The 23,983-nt window shown below is 40.0% G+C and overlaps 2 protein-coding genes across 2 annotated transcripts in view; one reads left to right on the top strand and one right to left on the bottom strand.

Moving 5' to 3' along the window:
- Window positions 1-472: 472 nt before the first annotated feature.
- Window positions 473-10,332, bottom strand: LOC140236742 (histone deacetylase 3-like). Its single transcript, XM_072316669.1, has 11 exons — window positions 10,238-10,332; window positions 8,124-8,206; window positions 7,091-7,315; window positions 6,288-6,400; window positions 5,493-5,626; window positions 4,608-4,762; window positions 4,164-4,318; window positions 3,302-3,360; window positions 2,659-2,738; window positions 1,670-1,830; window positions 473-646 (listed from the first exon to the last, which is right to left on the bottom strand). Exons 1-11 carry the CDS (start codon window positions 10,293-10,295, stop codon window positions 574-576), a joined length of 1,296 nt encoding a protein of 431 aa, XP_072172770.1. The 5' UTR covers window positions 10,296-10,332; the 3' UTR covers window positions 473-573.
- Window positions 10,333-10,549: 217 nt separating this feature from the next.
- Window positions 10,550-23,983, top strand: part of LOC140236885 (uncharacterized) — a 113,985-nt gene continuing 100,551 nt past the window's right edge. Inside the window, 10 exon segments of the mRNA XM_072316822.1 lie at window positions 10,550-10,795; window positions 13,852-13,987; window positions 14,813-15,233; window positions 15,718-15,894; window positions 17,062-17,149; window positions 18,005-18,188; window positions 19,043-19,197; window positions 20,074-20,149; window positions 20,874-20,948; window positions 21,778-22,029. Of these exon segments, the coding sequence (XP_072172923.1) occupies window positions 10,550-10,795; window positions 13,852-13,987; window positions 14,813-15,233; window positions 15,718-15,894; window positions 17,062-17,149; window positions 18,005-18,188; window positions 19,043-19,197; window positions 20,074-20,149; window positions 20,874-20,948; window positions 21,778-22,029 (1,810 nt within the window).

The following is a 23,983-nucleotide window of genomic DNA, read 5'->3' as shown; positions in this document are numbered from 1 at the left end:
TGGTACATTGTACGTCGGGCAAGCCTATGGCATGCTCTCAGGTTGTCATGGAAACATTACTGATACATATAAACATCAGATTCATATACACCATGGCATGCATTTGATTCAACATCAGCCAAGCTTTACAGCAGATTTTAAACAATTTAACAACATGCAATCCACTGTCTGCAACCTTTGTGGAGGAAGGGGTCTGGTTTATATCTGTCCAGAAGTTTATGCCTTGACAAAGCAAATCGTTCTGAACTACTTTTGTGAACTGCAGCATTAAGACAAAACACAAATTAAACCAAAAAACAAAACACAAATCTAAACAAAACAAAACAAAATGAACACAATGTGGTCATCCATTAAATACACTAGATCTCACACGCTCACCACGCAATGATGTTACCCTCGGGGAGCAGCGTATGTCTCGCAGATGTTTCGCAGTGAGTTTGCACCACATCTCCGGCAAACGAGAGGTGGTTGCCAGGCCTTATACGACAGTCAATGTTTGAGTCAGATGCTCCCGCATCCATCCTAAAGAAGTGACCGAGACAGCGTCCAGAGAGGTGCGGCTCACAGCGGTCGTTATACATCCAGCACACCGTCCTCTTTGTCCTGGTCCTTCTCCCCGTCATAAAACTCATTTGCTGGCTCGATCCTGGAAAGGAAATGGAGGACAACCATTACATAAAAGTAGTGGAGGAGCCTTTTGTCCATAGTAATTCAATAATATGTTGTTTTTCCTTTTCTATGCAGGCTAAGAGAATATTCTGTTCATTCATCCTCAACATAGATTGCATCTTGTCATGCTCTTTTAAAATACTGACAATGATAAAACAGAAACAAGAGACCCGCGGGTCTAGCGCTCACCTGAGTATTGCAAGTTCACCTTTCATGCAGTCACTAATCTAAATTATTCACGGCTCTACTAAAATTATAGTAGAAGTAGAAGATGAAAATGTACAATAAGGGCCCAAATTTTTTAAGATTCCTTAATTTGGGGGGATTGGGGCCCTCTGGGTGGGGTATGGTGCCCATTTTGATAAATTGAGATCCTGACCCCCTAAGGATGCTATCTACCAAGTTTGATGAAAATCCATCATGAGGTTTTCAGGAAGAAGATGAAAATGTACAATTCAGGCCCCCATTTGGATTTTTTTTGTAGCAAAATGTACAATATAGGTCAAAAATCAAGGTCAAAGGTCAAAGAAGTCAAAGGTCAAAATTCTGTGTAGAAGTTTTGAAGCCCTCACCTAGTGCCATCATATAAAGCAAACGGAATCGAAATCGGGTTAGAAATGGCGAAGGAGTAGCATTTTGTAGCAAAATGTACAATATAGGTCAAAGGTCAAGGTCAAAGGTCACGACTGAAATTCTGTGTACAAGTTTCAAAGCTCCCATGTAGTGCTATCATATAAAGCAAACAGAATCAAAATTGGCTCATAAATGACAGAGAAGTAGCAAATTGAAGATTTTGATCACACACGGACGCACACACGGACACACGGACATACGGACGGACACACGGACGGACACACGGACGGACGGACACACACACGTACGGAGCCCGTTTCATAGTCCCCTGCTCGAACTCGTTCGGCGGGGACAATAAACTGGCATCAAAGAGAAAGGGATGCCCTCCCACTGAGGGAGAAGGAGTAGGCGGGGCACATTAACGCACCTCTCATCCTGCTCCTTGGTACTGTTCCTGACATCCGGGTCTGGCTCCTCTGTGTTCTCCATGCTGAGGATGTCAGGCGGCACGTCCTGCATCTGGACGCTGGGCGCGTGGGCGATGCACTTCAGGTTGTCCTGCACAGCTTGCCTCACCTGGTCGATGTACTGTGGACACAGATGGGTAAGGAGATACACCGTAAAAGCTTGTCAATTGTCATTACGGAACAGGTCCTGTCGAGAAACTTCAGCGATCACATTGTTCGAGAGCTGTGCGTTGATGCTTACTGGCCACACATTCGATATGAAATTGCTATTATGATCAATGATGATAGCCAGTGAAAACATTTTATATAACGCCAAAATAGATCCTTGTCATTTGATTGGTTGTTGACATTGATAATTTACCCATTTCACTAGGACATCATCATCCGTGCAATTGTGGCTCCATTTACTGTGCAATTTTGGATCCATACGAATTGCTCCTTTGCACGCTCGCCGAGAGCCCGGCACACTACGCGTGTAAAACACTTGCGTTTGCAGTGTGTGTATGCGACAGTGCTACAGCGTAAAGCACTCAGTGAGCACTCTCTCGATCTCAGATTCTCTCTTGTTTCTAAATTAATAAAACATCAAATGACAAGGATCTATTCTAGGCGTTATATAAAACAAATAATTTTTTTTTTTTTCATTCATGCAATGGACAGAATATCTCACTCGGTGAAAGATGAAATTATTGATGCATTCAACTGGGCTGTGCCTCGCTGAATGGATCGGTTCATCTTTCACCTCATGAAATATTCTGTCCATTGCACCCATAAATATTAATTATTTGTATACTATTGCACTCTTGCAGCAAGAGTTTAGGCACTTTGGAAGAGATGGCTAGCCATACATTCAAACCCTCTAAACTCTTTTGTGCTGAGACAGTGACAGCAAGATGTACACAGAATGCACTCATTTTCTTGTTGAAAGTGGTGATATGATCAAACTTACTGCTTTCGTGTTCAGGTTCTCAATCCTTGTCGTTGTGTCTGGATGTAACGTGAAGTCTGGGGCAAAGTACTCAAAGTAATCTGGGCATCAAAAGAGGATTTAAACTTTGGAAGTGAAATCAGTAGACAACATATTTCTGGGAAAGAGACATGTTTTCTATTTACACTGGAAACAAAAATTATAAGCCACAAATATCGTCAGGAACATAGTCCCATAGTCACAGATGCTAGCTTTGTTGTTGTTTGATGATATTGTTAGTCAAGAACTTGCTGTCAATGTTGAATTGTACACATCAGATTTTAGTAATGCAATGACACTATAGTACAAACAGTTTTAACATATACAATTACAAATTACTGTGAAGTAGAACAAGGAACAGAAAATTAATTTGAACACAAGCAAATGGAAGTAAATATTGCTGGAATGATACCAGCATTCAAAGATTTCTGAATATCTGGCTCATTCAAGACAGTGCTCAGGTATTTGAAGATATTTTGCATAAAAATGGCCACATCGACACAGTCTTCAGACAAACTAGTCATTAACAGAGACCTAATGACATGCACTGATAGCTGTTTTCCATGCATACATTTGATTTGATTTTTTTACCCCACTGGTGCCCACTCCTATACATAAAACTCACCATTGTATGGAAGTTCATTGCTAACCTCTTCATCTAGTAGTAATGAAGTTTCATATGTCCTGGAGAAGGTAGAAAGAGTGTGAGAAGTGAGAAACATTTAAGATTTACAGGGAAGCAAATGTCAAGATCTAAACCTGAACTTTAGTAGCTTGACGCTGTATCAATTCAAGACACACATTGCAAGGTAAAGTGTAAAGCTAACAATCAATGACAACTGATCATGAAAGTCATCACATATTTTTTTTTTTTTTTGTACCATTATCAACCCTTCAATGGGGTTTCAAAGAGTAGAAGTATACAGTAGCATCATCCAGTGGCAAAAATTATCAACATGATAAGATACAAGATTTCAAAAGTTTTTACAGACATCATCAAAACCAGCATGAAACCTACATCAGCATTAATGGAACACATTTGTTTAGTTGAATTTCAAGAGAGTCCCATATGATGCATCATTATGCTAAATGTAATTCTGTTGAATAACATTGCTGGCTTCACAATTTTGATAGTACAATAGTCACCATTTTTTTTTTTTTTTTTATTAACGAGTCTAGTCACACAGCTGTTGCCAATGTCCTTATGTAATGTTCATTATATCTATAATCATGTGTGTATGTGTACATATAGAGAATGACAGACATACATACACACACAAAAATACAGGAATATGCACAATTTATTCAAATTAATGAATTCCTGTGTCAAACTGTTTTTAGTCTAACTGATTTTCAAATTACTCTTCATCAGAGTAAACTAGCACCAATTAAGTGTTTTAGTACCTGTATACATAATTTCTTTTAATCCTATTTTATCTTTAATATCACTAAATAATTTGCATGCATCTGGACATTGGAAAACTCACCAACACCTAGCCACATTCCTGACTGTGTAGCCGCCCCCGCCCATGACCAGAAGGGGGACGTTGAATTTCTTGACATACTCCACGCACTCGCCGTGACCTTTGATGCTGAGACTGAAGCAGCCCAGCCTGTCGCAGCCGAGCGAGTCTGCCCCACACTGGAGGAACAATTGAAAACCAAACAAACACATTAGCAGAAAATTGTAAAAATGACAAATCAGTGGGTTAAAATATAAAGGTTGCTAAAAAGATTATAGTGACAAAACTTCAACATAAGGAGTGATGCCTTTTTGTGGAATTTCTCTCAGAAAAAAAAAAGGAGGAAAATCTTAAAGGTGTGTGTGGCAGTGGCATGTTCATACATCCAATAATCTAATCCACTCGATGTAAATTTCGTGAACTATCTTTGTAACCTCCCTGACATGATACTTCCATTGGGTGACTGACCTGTAATACTATACACGTTGGTCTGTAGAACTCCATGACGCTCTGTATGACTGGTTTGAACAGGCCCGAGTACATCACATCATCTACCCCATCCTTGAGTGGAACGTTGATGGAGTAGTATCGGCCGTTCTCCAGTCCTATCTCGTACATGTCACCTGCAAAATGCAACAGATACAGAACATGCACGAAAATGAATATGAATTACTAAACTTGAATCTTCGGCCCCAAAATTCCTGATTTCCTCACTAGCATCTCTGTGATTTGGTGATATTCACGACAGTTGATATGAACCCACTGAGGATGGACTGATTTTGCTTCAACATGCATTTCCTATAGACACCTGCCCAAGTATACTTGCAAATTATCCTACGTGGGATAATTATGAGTGCAATGACACTTGTACTGTTGCCATCATCATTATAGTCATCATCATCATCATTATCATCACCATCATCACCATCTTCATGATTATCATCATTATCACCATCATCACCATCATCACCATCTTCATGATTATTATCATCATCATCATCATCATCACCATCACCATCATCACCATCATCACCATCACCATCATCATCACTTCTCTCTGCATCACTCCCCAATATTAATTCAGCATCAAAACTAGAGGAACATTCCTTGGTAAAGAACATATGCTACTAATACATCTTTCTTCGTTCTCTTCTTCTTCTTCTTCTTTTCTCCTTCTAGTTCTACTACTTCTTCTTTTCCTCATCCTCCTTCTGATTGTTCTCCTCCTCCACCTTTTCCTCCTTCTCTTTCTTCTTCCCAGTCCTTTCCTGACACAGCAACAACAACAAATCAAGTTCTGCCACACGCTGTATGACAGCCTTGAAGTGAGGCTAATGTAGCACTGCAACTGACCTGTGCCAGGGAAGAAGTGGTTGCCGTATTTGTGGAATGAAACTGTCATGACCCTGTCTGTGAGGTAGAAGGCTTCCTGCACGCCGTCCCCGTGGTGGATGTCGATGTCAATGTACAGCACCCTCGGATGGTATCTGTGCCACAGGAAACGCCCCGGAAATCGGGTGCAGGGAGGGAGAGAAATAAAAAGGGATAGTGGCATTAGAATACACCAGCATAATGCCCCGTGGCAAACGAGGGCGCAGTTTCCCGTGTGACACATGCATCAGCATCCCTCTATGATAAGCATCTGTTTTCAGTGTATGTGAGATTTGCCACAAGTCATGCTTATGTCAGCAAACTCAGCTAAAGGCAGAGAACAATGAAACATTTAATATTTCTTTTTGTGTTCTCTCTCATTATTTTCTGTGCATAGTGTATCATCACACCAAGTGGGTTTGAAAGCAAGCACATGGCAAGCTAATACATGAAGTTGTATCACAAGATATTTCAAATATTAATAAAAGAAAAATAAGCACGGCATTCACATGAGGCTTCTAGCTTCTTACATAGTTCATTTTTTGATACGAGACCAATATGTATGGATAAAGCTTACATTTCAAGCCTGTACAATGAAAACCTACTCTTCCGACTGTGGATCATCATGAGTAGCATTTATCAATCAACTCATTCAAAGGTGAAGTTTAGTCATTAGCTTGTTCCCAAGTGTTTCAATCAATATGCTCCACCACCTAGAAATGTAAGAATGAGTAACTGAACAGCTTAATTCAGGCTTGGGATAAAAGGTGTACTCACTTCAGAATTTCCAATATTGCAATGACAATGTCGTTGACATAGCAGAAGCCGGACGCCTCAAACTTCTTGGCGTGATGGAGACCCCCAGCCCAATTTACTGCAATATCACAGAGCTGGGGAGAGAGAGAGAGGTAAGATGTAGCAAATATGATGTTACATTGACGACAATCTTCATTTCATGTGAGATACGATCTGGCATCTCCTATCTTCATTGCGAAGGAGGAGAGAGAATAACAATAGGTGTTCCGCCAAAAAAACAAATCCAATTATTCAGTGTTTCTGTACCTCATATGTGAGCAAAACATAGACATTTGATTGCCATCCTATTGTCTTCCTCTGACTTTTTTGTTTTAGTTTTTGGGTGGATCTTTTTTTTTAATAGATATATATTATCATCGCATGATGAACAATCTCAGAGAGGGTAGTGGTACTCATATGAGCACATTCCACTCTTCATCAAGATTCTCTCTCTTTGAGGAAAGCTACAGCTGACTGTAACAGATGAAAGGAAATAAACATTGTACCTGTTCCCAATCAAATGCTTGAGGGATGTCACTCCCACACAGAATAGATTTCACCGACTGGGGATACACCTCAGACTAAAGCTGTCTTTTTTTATTGCGAAAGATGAAGGACAGTTCATTGTTGTAATATCACATCAACATGTGGAACTGAAGTGGCTGCAAATACAAATATGGTGAATTTGAGTTTTTCTGGGAACATTTGACAGAAATCCAGCACACAAACATAAGGCTCGGGAGAAAGAAAGCTTGCGACTGATTTTCAAGCAGAGCAGCACTCACATTGTTGTTTAGCTTTGTTGCTGCTTCTAATGAGGCCCCTGTGTACATGGAGCAGAAGTCGAAGAGCCCCGGGAAGACGGGGCAGTCGTCCCCGACATTGAAGTGGCTGAGGCTCTTGGTGAAGTTCTGGATGTTCTGTGGAGTCACCCTCTGCAGGAAGTCGATGTAGTCGTCCGAGTGGAACCGACACATGTCGTGGGCCGTTGCCCTGTACGGCCTGTAAACCTGACGACAAAGTACAGCCACAGAGAACAATACAAATGAGTAGCATTTCCTAATGCTTCTATACATGAAGGATGGGGCAAAAGACCCTTTTACCACTTATCAATGTATCAACTAGATGACACAGTCTCCGCGGGACACCTTGAAACCAGGAGCTGCTACTGCCTTCACCATCTCACATTGGAATAACTTTTCCAATTACAATATTTTTCTAAGAAAATTTATCGAGATCTATGTCTAAAAGTACATTTTGCTGAAAAAAATGAAGACTTTCAGATACTTTTTACTATGCAAAACTTACCATCTAAACATACTTCTGCTCAAGTATCTTGCATGGATATATATTAACCTAGTTTATGCCTCCAGATATCTAGCATAAAATACAAATGAACCTATCGCTAGTTCTCATTACATGTTATAATTTTTATCAAATGCTGTGAATGTCATGATCCACAATGTAGTGTAACAAATTACAGTATTCCAGTATCTTGGTAATCGTGTGCAAAAGGATGATTTCTAATAACAAATATATGAATGAAAAAAAAAAAAGACCCTAATGGGCAACAGCTGATATTTTACATGAGAGCTGTCATATTATGACAGATGCAATTCAATACTTTCCAAAGAAAGATAGTATTTAGATAAATGATTCGAAAGACATTAAAGCAATCATTAATATTGATGAGGACTGCATATAATTCCCTGCGCATAATGTGTAATACATTTGTGTTAAGATTTCAAACTACAGCGAGAAAAAAAAAGAGAGGAAAGAAATAAGACAAATGAGTGCAATGATCAGAATTATAATTACCTGCATTTTCTTGTAGAGTCCATAGTTGAGGACAAGATTGTGTGTTAGGGCAAGTCTGTGGGGCTTCATGGGATGTCCAGGCCCTGGGGGAACACAGAAACAATATGTACTGGTGTCAAGATTGAAATCACTCACTTGATTTAAATGACATTACCTCCGCTCAAACCCCCAATTTCTCATGATTTAGGTACAATTGTACCATTAATGGCAAGTCTGCGTAGCTTGAGGGTTACTTGTTGAAAGGACTATGGATGTTTTGGATGGGCAGTTTCAGTCATTTATCATGTAAGCTACATGTAAACTATTGAACGTTCAGAAAATGCCATTGCAGCCAGCAGCAAAATTATGCAAATCAGCAGCAGCTCTATTAACGCCATTTTTTTTTTTCAGTACCGGCACTCTAGTCTTCATGAGTTCAGCTTGTGGGTTAGGCCTACTTGTTTACTTTAGTCTTTATTATCAATGGGCAGGAAAAAAACAAACAACCAAAACAAATCAAAACAAACAAACAAACAAGAGAAAACAAAATTACTCAAAAGGGACTTTGGTCGGTTGAATGTACACTCCTGTAATGTTGAAAAGGTGAAAATTTTCAAACCAATTTGATATACATTTTTGAATTCCATTTGTTATGTTTAATTTGACATGTTTTTAATTTCAGTAGAAATTGTGAAAATAAAATAGTATAATGTAGACCAGCCTTTAACAAGCAAAAAATTGTGTTTATTTTTGTGCTGGTTTCATGTCATGCAAAATGTATGAAAAATTTCAACTTTTACAGAAATGGATTTGCCTACATTGTACTTTTTTTGGGGGGTGAACACACACTTGCCTCCCTGTGATTGGCTATTTATGAATCATGTGTGTTGTGGCTCTTACGGCTATGTATACAATCTAAGTGTTATGTTTCTATCCAACTTTTTTCAAGACATTTTTCATGAAAGTTAATCAATTTCATCTTTACCATGTTTACCAGGAATGCAGGATATTACAACTTGAATTATGAGTCACATAGAGAAAATCTACATAGAAGTCTAGTGGTATGGTTGGGGCACCACCTATCGACAGGGCACCTTCCCATCGACACCCTGCGTATCATGGCTGTTTGCGTATAGAACGAAAAAGTACGCGCGGGATTAAGTGTCATTAGCTATAAAAGCAATAAAAACGAAGAAACGAAAATCAAACTCAAACAAACCAAGCTAAAAATTACACATCCGATCAGTAACGACGCATGGCTGTGAAATTCACGTGTATTACCTATGGCCTGTGAAATTCACGTGTATTACCTATGCTGTGAAATTCACGTGTATACCTGTGGAGGAGAGGGGGTGCCGATCGCAAGGTTCCCTTTTTAGCTGCGCGAAGAAAACGGAACGCACGCACTAAAATTGCGCTATTTTAAAACGGAGATTCATAATCAACGAGACGGTCACGACATTCAAAACTGCAGTATTAATGGCATATTTGAGGTAAGAATTAGGCGGATTTGTATTATATTTTTAGAATAAACAAGCTACAGATCCTTAGGGTGTCGATACATGGTACCCCCAACCCTACATAATGGGGAATAGACAAGACCATGACATATAGAAGAGTAAGGCTCTGGTAATTATATCCCCCACCCTCACCCCAATAATCTTTAAGTGGCCATCCTGATCACCCCTCTTTGTACAACCAACACCCTGATCATCCCTCCCGATCCCCCCCCCCCTCAAATCTGATTTGCATCAAACACGATTGATAACATAACCAGATAACAGAGCTGAGAGGCTGAATATGCTGGATATTCTAGCAAGATTGGGATCATATCTACATGACGTGACACATTCCTCCTCTCACGTCCTGCGCTCTTCCGGACGGGACACATTTTGACCCCCAAATACAATAGCCTCCTTTTGCCGTGCCGGTCGGCCGTCGGCCATCCTTTGTTTCCTGTCCCCACGAATCCCGCGGATGTCGAACTTCGCGAGCCGTGGTCTAAACCTGTGTGTACCAGAGCGAGAAGGGGGGTCACGTCTCCACCACCAGCATCAAACTTCGCGATATCAATACTCTGGTTTGCTTCCCCATTAAATCAGCCAACTCTAATCATAACAAAAAAAGGGACTTACCATAGTGAAAATTTCCGACATCGGCATCGTAAAAATAGGCTATTGTTTTATTTGACATCTTCGGATTTTCAGGCCCCAGTTCTGATCAGAACGAGTCAAAAGAACATGAAAGCTAATAAGTAAATTGCTTGGTAAAATTTTGTAATGAAGATTATCAAGATAATATTTTACTTAAATGAAAGAGCTGAAAATTAATGGAAATTACTTGAAAAATATCCTTCCTCTGAAATTTTATCTCTCTTCATAGGGGATTATAAATAATATTGGCACAATTAATAAACATGACCGAGTGAGACTAAAGAAGAATTCAAAATGGCTGCGCCCTTGGGCTCAGTAACTCTCCGGCTCGCGTCGGCAAAATTTATTCGCAAACGTCGCAAAGAGACAAAAGGCCGGACAAACACTTCTGAAAATGCATCAGACAAAGTTGAATCTACCCCTGGAACACATGTCTTTCGTAAAAATTGTTCCTCGGAAATAACGTGCCTGCCAATAATTGTTGAGTTCAGGCGCCTTCTCGAGAGCGCGAAATACAATTGTGTGGAAGTCGTACCTGGGGTAAGTTTACCTGGGCGTGGGGTACGCGCGTCCATAGAGCTATACAACTTGACATCGCAATCGACAAGTGCAGTGCAGTATCAACTTGAGTAGCTCTAACCCGTTATAGCAGTATTTATGCAGTAAATGTTCCAAATGTTCATGATCATTCTCACTGTCTGTCGATACAACATAAAATGGATTCACTCAAATGTAAATGAACTCAATCTTGAGTCTCATTCATACACTCCAGTTCGGGAAACCCACTCACAAGGGGGGCCCCTCCTTATAAGTAACCCGTCCCCCTTATAAGTAACCCCGTCCCCCTTATAAGTAACCCCCGGGGCACCCCTTATAAGGAGTCTCCACGCTGTTTTGCAATGCAACGCGAAAATGAAAGGACTGCGGCAATTCGCTTGATTATGTCCATAAAGCTTCACAAGTTTCCTAGTTACTTACGAAATTTGAGCAAAATCGGTTTGAGGCATCATATCTAAAATCATGGATTTAAATGCGATGTCAAACGACCCATGCGAATGCTGCAATGCGAGCGATTACTGGCGTGAGTGTCGCCAGGCGCGGCGGCGCGGCAATGCTTGAGTGCAGACGTGGCGACTGAGTACGGAGGTCAGTCGCCACATCTGCACTCAAGCATTGCCGCGCCGCCGCGCCTGGCGACACTCACGCCAGTAATCGCTCGCATTTCAGCATTCGCATGGGTCGTTTGACATCGCATTTAAATCCATGATTTTAGATATGATGCCTCAAACCGATTTTGCTCAAATTTCGTAAGTAACTAGGAAACTTGTGAAGCTTTATGGACATAATCAAGCGAATTGCCGCAGTCCTTTCATTTTCGCGTTGCATTGCAAAAAAGCGTGGAGACTCCTTATAAGGGGTGCCCCGGGGGTTACTTATAAGGGGGACGGGGTTACTTATAAGGGGGACGGGTTACTTATAAGGAGGGGCCCCCCTTGTGAGTGGGTTTCCCGAACTGACTCTGCCCTGGAAAAGGGAAATTGATGGCATTATCCCGAAAGAAATAGAAATTACCTACTGCTACTGCTAACGTTACTGGTCATATAATTTGAATTTATAGGTCCCCACTCCATTCACCGCCATTCATTTCGTCATAGCCGGTGACTGCTAGTGCTATCCACCTCCATAACTATACACAGCCCTGTCGCTGTACACAAGTGTAAGTCGCGACAGGGCTGTACGGTGTGGACACTCCGTAATCTCTGTATTCCGGGGCGCCGACGCGATTTTGAATTTACTGCACCATATTTGTTACTAAGACTACATAAGGTGAAAACTTTATCTATTTAGCTACCGTTTTCAGCTATTGATATTGATATACTCATTTTATAACTTACCAAAAATTGCACCTTTTTTAATCCTGTACGTCGCAGAAATCGTAGAAATTGCAGAAATGATTCGAAATGTCGGCGCAGCACTGGGCAAAGAGGGCGCTGTCGACTTTGCGGGCGTACAAACTCTAGCAGCGCAATTTGCACCGTTCAAAGCTATGAAAGGTTTATTTTGAATGGCCCCGCAATGATCACAGCATTCCGGGTTAAGATTGGACTTTTTACTCAGTGTATGTTGCGTGAGGGCTCACTATGGACTGAAATACCATGCTCATAGTCCAAGTATCTCAAGTCACGTGAGTGATTCGTAAAATTTGTGAAAAGAATGTAGAAATTTTCAATAGTTTTGTTGTTGTGTGGCCGTGTTCGAGGGGTTTAGTAGATATGTGTATGGGGTTCCGTAGATATGTGTATCACACACCGTCAGACCCCGTGCTAGCTTAGCTCACGGGGTCTGGTCGGGCTATCCACCTCCATAGACTTTGCACACACAGAACAAGAGGGTCGAGGGGACCGATCACGATTTAGCCAAATATGATTCCTCCGTGAGAAAAACAAAATGACGCAGTCGTAAAACAAGCTGTCATAAATAATGCGCACTGTCCAAAATTTGACCACCGACTACTGTAGAAACCTGCAAAATGTGTATTTAGTTCTAACGTTAAAATGCTTTTGCATGTTGTTGAATTTTGCCATGGAAGGTCAAACCTTGGGCTTGGCACTGTTTTTTTTTCCCCACAGAGTGTTTAAAGTTTGACGCCTTTGTCAAAGTTTTATGTAAATTTACCTAAACTTTAAGTCATAGGTAAGGATTGAATGTATATCACATTAACTTTGTGAAGTAACATTTATTACCGTACTGTCCTTTGTTCCACTGGCTCAGGTTTTCATCAGCCAGAGTGATTATGATTAACATTTAAATTCCATCTGACAAGACTCAGTAATGGCATGCCATGCCCCCTTTCCTGTCATTTAGTCATGAGAGTGTTAGGTGTGTTAGGACCACAGTTGTTGTGTTGGATATTTGTTTGAGTTGTATATCTTCTAGCTAAGATTTTTTTTTTTTTTTGGTTAAACCTAGATGGTCTAGAACTAGATCTATTTCTTATTTGCTTCAGTTTCCTACCTACCGTTCATTCCTTCATATTGAACAGAATCTTTCTGATGTAGGTAATCAAGTAATCATTCAGCTTTATTACCTCCACCAAGGAAGGAGATCATGTTTTCATAGGCATCTGTTTATTTGTTTGTTATTTTATTTGTCTGTTTCCAAAATAATTCTTGAAAGAAATTGTAAATGGATTTGAATGAAACTTGCGGGAAAAGTCAGTAATGACAATAGGGGCAGATGATTAAGATTTGGTAGTGATCGGGGAATTTTTGTGAACTTTTGAAGGAGTTCTTAATCTTTTGGCAGATAGGGTCAATGATCTTAGGACTTAAAGCTACGTAATTGAGGTTGGCATACACGCTATAAAGCCTGTGCTCTACTCGGACGAGGCACCATGTAGCTGGACACTAATGATGTAAACGAAAGGCTTCTTTTGGGGGGGGGGGGGGGGAAATAGGGCAATTTTCAGCATGCATGTATGGCTGGGTGGAGGTGAATTACTTGTTGGAGGTCTTCAAGTTCTTTTCTCATTTCTCAAGTGAACTTCGGAAACAACCAGTCATTCTTTGACTGAAATATCTGTCTTTTTTTAACAGGTAAGCAACAGAGAGCTTCTCCATGCAGTGGTAGGATTGTACGACACCTGCCTCCCTGATATCACTCCTCAAGTTCTCTATGCCACGGTCACTGGGAAGTGGGCCAAGACACTAATTCTGGTCAGAAGTACAAAGGGTATGTCGTTTTATAAGCTCTTTTTGTGCCAGGGACTTTGGACTGTGTGTACAGGGCTATAGGTTTTTTCTGTGCCAAGCGGCACTCAAAGCAAGGAAAGGATTAAATATCCCTTTGGACACAAGATTTTTGTTGTGGCTTTATTTACCCTGTTTTGTTATTGTTTTTGTTTTTTGAGTGCCTGAACAGGGAGGAATCTGAAATGAAAACAAAACAAAAACAAAGAAACCTGCACTTTTCTTTGCAACTTCATACTTTATTACCTTATTTTTTTCCTTTTTCCTTTTTTTACCTATCCGCATACGACATTGCTTTTATACCTATCTTTTTGTACTTTTATTACAACCTATGTAAACAACACATATCAGCAAATAGAGCAGTTAGGCTTACACTGTACAAGTATATCACTACTGAATCTCAGTGATATTTTTAGCTCTGACTGAGATTCAAGACATAACATATCACTCCCATGACAGCCTTTTACCACTTTATTGAAAAGGTGTAAAAAATGTATGATTGTTTTGTGTGTCTGCATGTGAAATATCGTCTTGGTTTCTGACTGACAACCTTTCAAATGTTGTCACAGACTTGTAGCATTTTTCCAATTACTGTATCAGTTTTTATTTGTAAGAATATTTGATAAGATTTTAAGGAAAAATAGGAAAAATTTGTTGGAAAAATATCAATCACTCATTTGTTAATAGCTGAAAGCAGCAGTACCTAGATATTGATCATTAAATGTACAACATCGATTACTCCAAAATGACCCTTTTACATCCATTCTTTACTATATTTTTGTTTGACTTACACTTTTGATGAAATCAGATGTAGCCAAGGAACTTCGGGAGAGGATACTAAGAAAGGACAAGGAGGTGACAAAACCCAGCTCTGAAGGAGAGGCAGTACCCAGTGAGGATGCCGATGGGGTGAAAAAAGGATCATCGGACAATGCATCCCAAGAAGCCGATCATCATTCCCCGGTAACGAGAGAAGAGAAGGAGGAGGTGGACACTGCCGAGTGTGAAGCCAGGAAAGCGTCTCTTCTGAAATTGCTTGAGGACAGTGCAGAGGAGGAGGTGGATGTTCTTCCAAACAGGACTGATGTTGGGGATGAGGGAGGAGGAGGAGGAGATGGGAACAAGAAGGATGATGCGGAGGATGTGGAGGACATTCTCGAGGAGGATGAGCAGAGGAGGGTGTTTGCCGAAGTCTTCAGTGACACAGACACAGAGTCGGAGGAAGAAAGGTCTAGATGAAGATGATCTTTGGGATTCTTTTGTTACTTTCATTTTGACATGATCCATTTCAATTGATTGATGTCCATATCTGTTAAAATCCTTCGATTTTGAATTCACCATTTTTGTATTTGGTTCAATTCAATAATTACTGTGTAGTTTCTGTCTAGAGAAGTTCCTCGTATTTTAATTCAGTCACCTTGATATGAAAAGATTTGTTATTTTAACTTCTGCCAAAGACTGTGCAGTTTGGGATGTGTCAAAGTCCATTTTGTGTGTCTGTGAATCAATAAGACCATTTCATTTTGATGTCAAGACACTTTCTACCAGATCACATAGTCAAATAGGCATCAGAAGGGCATTAATACTATAAGAAGCAAAGTCTGTGTAGTTAGTGCCCTTCTGGCTCTCAACCCACACATTATTCTGTATACTGCATTTTTCCCCCACACAATAATCACATCATCAGATGACTGTTGCTTATTTCTCTGACAGTGATGACGATGAAGACCCAGACTTCTCCAAGGGCATCAACGAATTTCTGCGGCTAGTGAAGAGGAGACGAGAGCTTAGGGAGGAGGTGGGACCGAATCCCTCGGCAGAGTCCCTGGAACCCACCGTGGGCATCGAGTCAAGGATTGTAGCGTGTGCCACTTGGGAGAAATCAAACATGTAAGTTTAAAACTGACTGACTGTCTGACTGACTGAATGAATGGATGGAGGGATGGATGGATTGATGGATGGAGAATGGATGGATGGATGAATGGATGGATGAATGGATGGATGGATGAATGGATGGGAGGATGGAGGGATGGATGGATTAATGGATGGATGGATGGATGGATGGATGAATGGATGAAGAATGGAGGGATAAATGGATGGATGGATGGATGGAGAATGGAGGGATGGATGGAAGATGGATGGATAGATGGATGGATGGATGGATGAATGAATGGATGGATGGGTGGATAGATGGATGGATGGATTGGTGGATAGATGAATGGATGGATGGATAGATAGATAGATGGAGGATGGATGGATAGATGGATGAATGGAAAGATGAATTGATGGATGGATGGATGGATGGATGGATGGATTGATTGATTAATTGATTTTTGGATAGATGGATGAACAGTGATGTTCATGTGTAGCATCCAGAGAATGAAATTTATGTGGGTTGGAATCATTAAAATAACCATTTCTTTAAAACTGACTGACTGACTGACTGAATGAATGAATGGAGGGATGGATGGATGGAGAATGGCGGGATGGATGGATAGATGGATGGATGGAAGATGGAGGGATGGATGGATGGATGGATGGATGGATGGACGGATAGATGGATGGATGGATGGATGGATGGATGGAGGATTGAGGGATGGATGGATAGATGGATGGATGGAAGATGGAGGGATGGATGGATGGATGGATAAATGAATGGATGGATGGACGGATAGATGGATGGATGGATGGATGGATGGAGGATTGAGGGATGGATGGATAGATGGATGGATGGAAAGATGAATGGATGGATGGATGGATGGATGGATGGATGGATGGATTGATTGATTGATTAAGTGATTTATGGATAGATGGATGAACAGTGATGTTCATGTGTAGCATCCAGAGAATGAAATTTATGTAGGTTGGAATCATTAAAATAAGCCTTCTTTCCACACAGTTTGAATCCCCAGCAAACAATTAGCCAGTTTTCATATGTCATATATGCTGTTGTTTACTTGATGCCGTAGACAAACTCTGGACAAGCAGATTTGCCTCTGGCCTTGAAATTAAGAAGCTAAATTACGACGCACTTGAACTGTTTGATATTTCTTGCAGCCGTCCCGGAGAAAAAATCATCCAGATTGACCTGGTTGGAGTCAGAAAGCGATGTAGGAGGTGTGGCATTGGGAGATATCTGCTCCAAGTAAGTCACCAACTTCCCGGGCTCTAGCTCTATGTTCTTCTATGCTCTAACTTTTCAAAGATGCATCAGAGATTTGATGGAGTTTAAAGGTCAGCTGATAGTCAATTGTTTTACTGAAAAATAAGTACCATGATGAAAGTTGACTTTTTCACAAAGGAGCAACAAACCTTTAAAATTACCTTGCTAAATGATCTGTAAATGACTGAGGAATGTCAGTACAGGTTGTATCAAATCATTGGATCAACTTTTCAGATCACCTGTCATAATTTGTGGCTCAGATTTATTGTGTGTTACACTGGAGACTGAAGCTCTCATTTGATATCATTTATTGAATTAATCACATTTGTGTGTGTGTGTGTGTGTGTGTAAAGAGATGTGATAACTTGTGTATCTGATATGTTGGGGTTTTGTTTTGTTTTGTTTTGCTTTGCTTTTATTTTGTTTTTGCCATAGGAATACCCTAAATTTAGAGGTGGGATAAAAACTGATAAGCAGTAAACAACAACAGGTGCGCCCATGAAATCAGTTTCATGTCTGCAGGAGATTTCCAAGCATGTTTTGAGGGAAAAAGAAATGCAGACACATGGCAGTTTTCTGGAGCATGTTTAGCTGGTATATTAGATAGAGGCTGAAATTAGCAGGTTGTTTTCCAGTTCTTTATGAGCACACAAGCTCTGTATGGTGCACTTGCCCTCAGCCCTAAAAGCTGGCACTGAACTAACAAGACAATCTGAGGTAATTGTAGGTGTCACAAGTACCAACCTATTTCTCTTGATTATAGTAACTTGACTGGAACTTGCTGGTGCAGCCAATAAAACATCAGATGTTGTTCTCTTTTTTTCATAATCTGTATAGCAAATGAAGGACGTCAGTATTGTCGGTCACTTTGATACCCTTGTGGTCTATGCTGACCACTCGGCCGTCGACTTCTTCGCCCTCCACGGCTTCAGCGACGACATTGTTCTCAACAGCAAGTACTCGGAGCTGGCCGATAACTGGACCAACTGCACACTCATGAGCTACATTCCTCCTTTTGTTGGTAAGATTGGGCTATTTTCCAGCCAAAAATGAGATTTTACTTCAGGGGGATGAATTTTTGATGAACATTTTTCATGCATGTTAGATAGTTTGTGAGACTATAGTTGAGTTCATCCTTGGAGAAAAAAAGGTAATAATCAAACTGGCAGATGAAATTGTCATACTGATGAATATTCATCCACTAAGTTTCCACACCAAAAGATTTCTCAGGGCCAAATTGTTAAAGGACAAGTTCACCTTTATAGACATGTGGATTGAGTGAATGCAGCAATATTAGTAGAACACATCAGTGAGAGTTTGAGGAAAATCGGACAATCCGTTGAAAAGTTATGAAATTTTGAAGTTTCTGCTCAGTCAGTGCTGGATGAGAAGACTACTAAAGCTGATGATGTCATATGCGTACAACGATATAAAGAAAATATAAAGAAAATTCAACATATTTTCACTTTTCTCGCATAATAAGAGAATGCTTGACTTCCCTCTTTCAGAAGGCAGGGGGAATAATATTACCCTTAACATACATCAGTGACAAGTCAAGGAAATGTGCACTTTTTTTCAAAAAGTAACATTTTGTGAAATTCTTTTATATTTTCCTTTATACTGTTGTACGCATGTGGCATCATCAGCTGTAGTAGTTCTCTCATCCAGCAGTGACTGTGCAGATACTTAAAAAATTCATAACTTTTGAACGGATTGTCTGGTTTTCCCCAAACTTAATACATTGATGTGTTCTACTAATATTGTTGCATTCACTCAATCCACATGTATACAAAGGTGGACTTGTCCTTTAAAGACATCAATCATTGAATGACTTACATGCTGACATTCTGAACCCCTGCCATCTATTTTCACCAGGTCAAACCATTCTGAGGGACACTGACATGACCCTTGACCTCAAGGCCATTGAGCTGGAGCTTCAGAAGTGGACAGTGAAGAGCAGAGAGGCCTACCAGGGTCAGATGTCGTGCATAATCAAGCTTCGCCATGAGGTCATCGCACTGAGAGCTCTGGTATGTTTCATGTCTACTTATGCAAATTGATCCGTGTTACACCACTTACTTTAGCTTGCAGATATATGTTTTTTCATATCAATATTTGCATCAGTAGAATTCTTTCAGTTCTCTTGTAATGCAGCCAGAATTGTACAGAAAGACCACTCAAGGAAAAATGTGTCAGAGCCTTTGTAGTTAAGAGTTTGCCCATATGTACATATGAAATTCAACCACCACTGTACTGTAATTGAGAAGCTACAGACTGTTCTGTAAGGGATTTTGGTGTATTTTAAATTTGGAACAGAGTATAACAAATAAATGTTGTTTTCTGTCTAAATATGCTGTTTTCTTCATTAAACTTATGGAATGGTTTAATGTGGATTACTTTCAAAATATGTTGTTTCTGAGTAAAGTTTGTACCATAGCAAGGTATATAAGTGTATTTATTGCACAAGATCTGAATGCACTCTTCACTGGCTAGACCTGTGCATTACACACACTCACCCATTTTGATCTGTCAGTAACATATCAATGGATTATGATAAAAGATGACCACTAGCTGTGTAAGACAAACAGCCATTCTGTACAAGAAGTATTGAACGAGTGTCTGTCGCGGGGTACAGTTTTGGGGCCATTGTGGAAGCCTGGTCATTCAACACAGCTGGTCACAGCGACAGCTCTGATTGTATGTTAATTTCTCCTCGACAAGGTGTAAATTCCGGCATGATTCCTCTGCGTACCAACATTCATAGAAATAAAGGAAAGAATTTGGACAGTTCCGTTTCAGTATTCCTGTCCTGTCAAAGATCTCCCACAATTCTTTGCGTGTAGCGTGGCTGGTATTCCAAAGTCACATGCTCCACCTATTCTGTTGCCCCACCCCCATATCTACAGGTGAGCTCTCAGAAGGATCTGATCGAATCTCTTACAGACGAGCTGGAGACGGTACAACGTGACAAGCTAATGCTAGGTACGCCTCCGGGGGGAGTGGGTACAAGTGTTTGGTCGTTTGTTTCAGATTACATTTATTCTAGCCTTGTGTGATTTTCATTTTCCTAATCACACTGGAAGTTTAGCCTGTCAAGCAGCTGGAACTTCTCTAAATTCACACAAATTACTGGAAACTGAATGCAAGCAATTAATCTACAAAAAAGTTGAAGAAGAAGAAGGATATCTAAAGTCCCATTTACACACACTGGAAGTGAACATTCTTCTTTTTTTTTTTCAAATTCGACTTATGCAACGTGATGCAAAAACCATTGAGTCTTGTGTGTGGACACAAAACAATTGTTAAATTTTGTGCCATGCATCACGATTAAAAAGTTGGTCCAGCTAATTTTGTTTTTTTAACTTGCTCCATAAATTTCCATACATGGTGTATGTGAATGTCACACATACACACAAAAAAAACCAACTCTCAATATTTGTAATCCCATTATAAAACTTGCCACTTTGGGTCCACACTCTCGAATGCCTGGGGTCATGCTCTGGCCATTGTTTGGGCATGTGCAGTGTGGAGATGAAAGTGCTTCATTTGTAACCAAGTGATTTTTTTTTTTTTTTTTTTTGGGGGGGGGGGGGCGCGTGTGTAATCAATGGCAAATAAATCTGATCTTCGCATTGCCATGCAAAAGCAGATAAATCCTATTTGTGAATGTGGCTAATGAGTATGCTGTTTTCTCTGTTCCCTTCAGAAAAATGCCATTTGGAGTACAAAATAGCTGCCATCAAAGCCAGCTACTACAAGAGACATTCCGATGATGCTGCAAGTAAGTAACCAAGAGGATAGATAACCATACCCTGTTTGCTTCCAGGCTTAAAATTGTTGGTTGTCATATGGTCCAGTGCAGCCACAACTAAGTATTCTAGTCATTTCAGCTTGTTTACATGAGTGGGCATTAAAAAAAAATATTGTATTTGCTTCATGCATTCCTGAAATGTCCATACCTTTTGAAAAAGGATGATTTGATCTACTTAATGTCTATCTACATCCGATGTGAAACTTCTGTGTACATTCTATAAACTTCCTGTTTGAGGGCATTCAATGTGTTTTTATTGAATTTTGATGAAAGCCTTGAAACTATCAGTTTTTGTTGAATTCCCAGATGGCACCAGTGCTGTGTAACTTCTTATGACAGTAATGATCAGATTTTGTTTAATAATGTGACCAAACTTCTCAAATTCCAAATGTTCTGTAGTTTCAGGAAGTTTCTTCCTCGATTTTTGATTTTATACAGGTTGTGAGTTAATTCACACTTTTGTGCCAAACATCTAGCTAGGCTACTGTAAACTTGTCTCAGATTACAATTCAAATTAAGAATGCAAAACACAAATCAGTCCTACCCTTTATGGTCCAATACATTCAAAATTGTGCTGGGACAGAATGGCATGCAACATGAATCGGAGAGCAAGACCATGGTAGGCAATGTGATATTACATTGACATAAGTGTATTCTAGCTATTCATGTGTAGTAAAAAAAGAACATGAAAGTAATGATTCATTGTCACAACTGGTAAATAGATTGGTCATTTAGGCAGAGTACATGTACATGTATTCAATGAGTACACTACAAAATTCATGTTCTGTCGTCCTTGCAGCAAATGCCCCAGGAGCCAACGGCAGTGCTTACGAGCCTGGTGAGCTTCCTGAGAACATTCTCATGAGCGAAGACGACGACGATGAACAGGAAGATGAAAAAGACGAGGATGCAGATGATGAGGAGGAAGATGACGATGAAGCAGGGGCAGGGGTGGTTGTCGATGACAACGATGATGACGATGATGATGATGAAGAAATTGACACAGCTACTCTCATCAAAGCACTGGAGATGGAAGCAAATGCTTTGCAAGGTACGAACCAAAATATTATTTTTTGTAAAAAAGGGACATAAATATGTTTGTTCTTTGTGTGCATATTCTGAACTCCATCCATCCTATACATTTATGGGCATGTATATCATGTTTTGTTCTAGCCGTTCCAAAAGCTGCTTCAAAATGTGCTGTAATTACTACTTGGCAAATAATGTACAACCCTGGAAATTTGTTCACAGACAGCAACATGTACACATAGTGGTTGTGACCTGCAATTGTTTCAGTCATAAAATCAATAAATGTGTCCATTGCACAAGTGGGCTATACGGACAACTGTTGTCCATGCAGTTTAAACTATTGCTTTGCTTCATATGATGTCCTTCATGATAGTGTGTGTGTGTGTGTGTGTGTGTGTGTGTGTAAAAAAAAAATCAAAGAAAAAAAAGTGTGTGAGTTCATTTTTTATTTTGGGGGGGGGGGGAGAATGAGTTTGCTGTTTTGATTTTGTGTTTTGGACTAAATAATCAGTTTTGCATACACACACAAACAAAGCCTCTGACCCCACTAGTTGTTGCTGTATGAGCTTAGATATTTTAAAGTACCAACAGCACTACCCATCAGACTGTGATCTTTCATTTGTTTATTTAATTTCAAATTTACTTCAAGGCATTATTAAATGTCATTTGGGAGGCTGAAATGTTTTCTGTGTCTGCAAAAGTGTTCGTGTCAGCAAATTTGACTTCGTCGTCTGGGAATGTTAAAGGTCGGCATTGAAACAATGTATTTGTTACACGTAATCTTGTTTAGGAAGCAATGACTAATGTTGTATGTACTGTAAAACCAGAAATGTTTGTGTGCATTTTAATTTCGCGCATTTCGCGAGAGCCAAGATTCGTGAAATTAAAATGCACACAAAAGTTCTTGTCTACGCTATATGCTGTGAATGCCAGTGACACTTCGCAAAAATTTTCATGCCGTGAAAAACGCCATTGGCTTTGATTGATCTCTCCCATGAACTCCACTGCCCTATGAATCGTACAAGATCCTGAATGCACACAGGAATTTTCTTCCCTGATGATAAGCCTTGGTAGAAAAAGAAAATTCAACTCTTTGTGCATAGCTTCATAGCTGTGCACAAAGATGTCTATGATGCTTTCAAGGTAATTGTGAAGAATCTTTTTTTTTTTTTTTTACTGTACAAATTTGTAGTTTGTTAGGTTTCAAGTGTTTGTTTTCCTAATGTAGTAAAACATGTATGTAGTTGACCTTTAACCTGTTGACTACGGGCTGATTTTGCTGCAACACACATTTTCCATAGACGCCTGCCTGAGTATACTTGGGACTAGTCTTTAACACAGGTTAAGGAGTCGTTATGGCTTAGTGGTTGAGTCTTTGGACTCTTCATGGTGACGTTCCTGGTTCAAGTCCCCCTGGCAGCAGCAGTTTGTTCCTTTAGGCGTGGCACTTGCACCTCATCACCTAGTCCTTTAGACAATACTTACAACCACATGTCCCAAGTTTGCTTTTAACATTCCATGCTTTTGCTTGATACCACACCACAAATCTACACAGCATTCACTCAACCCTCTACCAATCTACACTGTAAGTTCACAATGTCAACAGTTTTCTGTCAAGATTCCATCTTATGGAGTCATTTATCCAAGGAAGAGTAAAACTCCAAGTCTTCACAGAAGTTAAGAAACAAATTTAGATGCACTTTCTCCAAATTACAACACAGTGCATAAAGATACTCTGCTAGTAATTCACCCTATATCCAGAGGTGTCTTTCCCTTTACATGTACTGTTTATGCACTGCTTGTATTTTCATATGTTTTGTGTGCTTGTTGTGAGTTCTTATGTAGTTATTCATTTTATTGTTTCCTTCAAGCCTATTGGGCTGCTGTCGTTCCCCCACAGTGAAAATGTTTACCTCCTGTTTAAACTGTAATGCGTGTAGCTTTAGTGGGTGTTGTAGGTGGAGTAAAGATGACTT

The sequence above is a fragment of the Diadema setosum genome, chromosome 13 (assembly GCF_964275005.1).
Source record: "Diadema setosum chromosome 13, eeDiaSeto1, whole genome shotgun sequence".
Taxonomy (NCBI): domain Eukaryota; kingdom Metazoa; phylum Echinodermata; class Echinoidea; order Diadematoida; family Diadematidae; genus Diadema; species Diadema setosum.
Note: the sequence above shows the minus strand (reverse complement) of the source record. Positions and strands in the feature narration are given on the sequence as shown.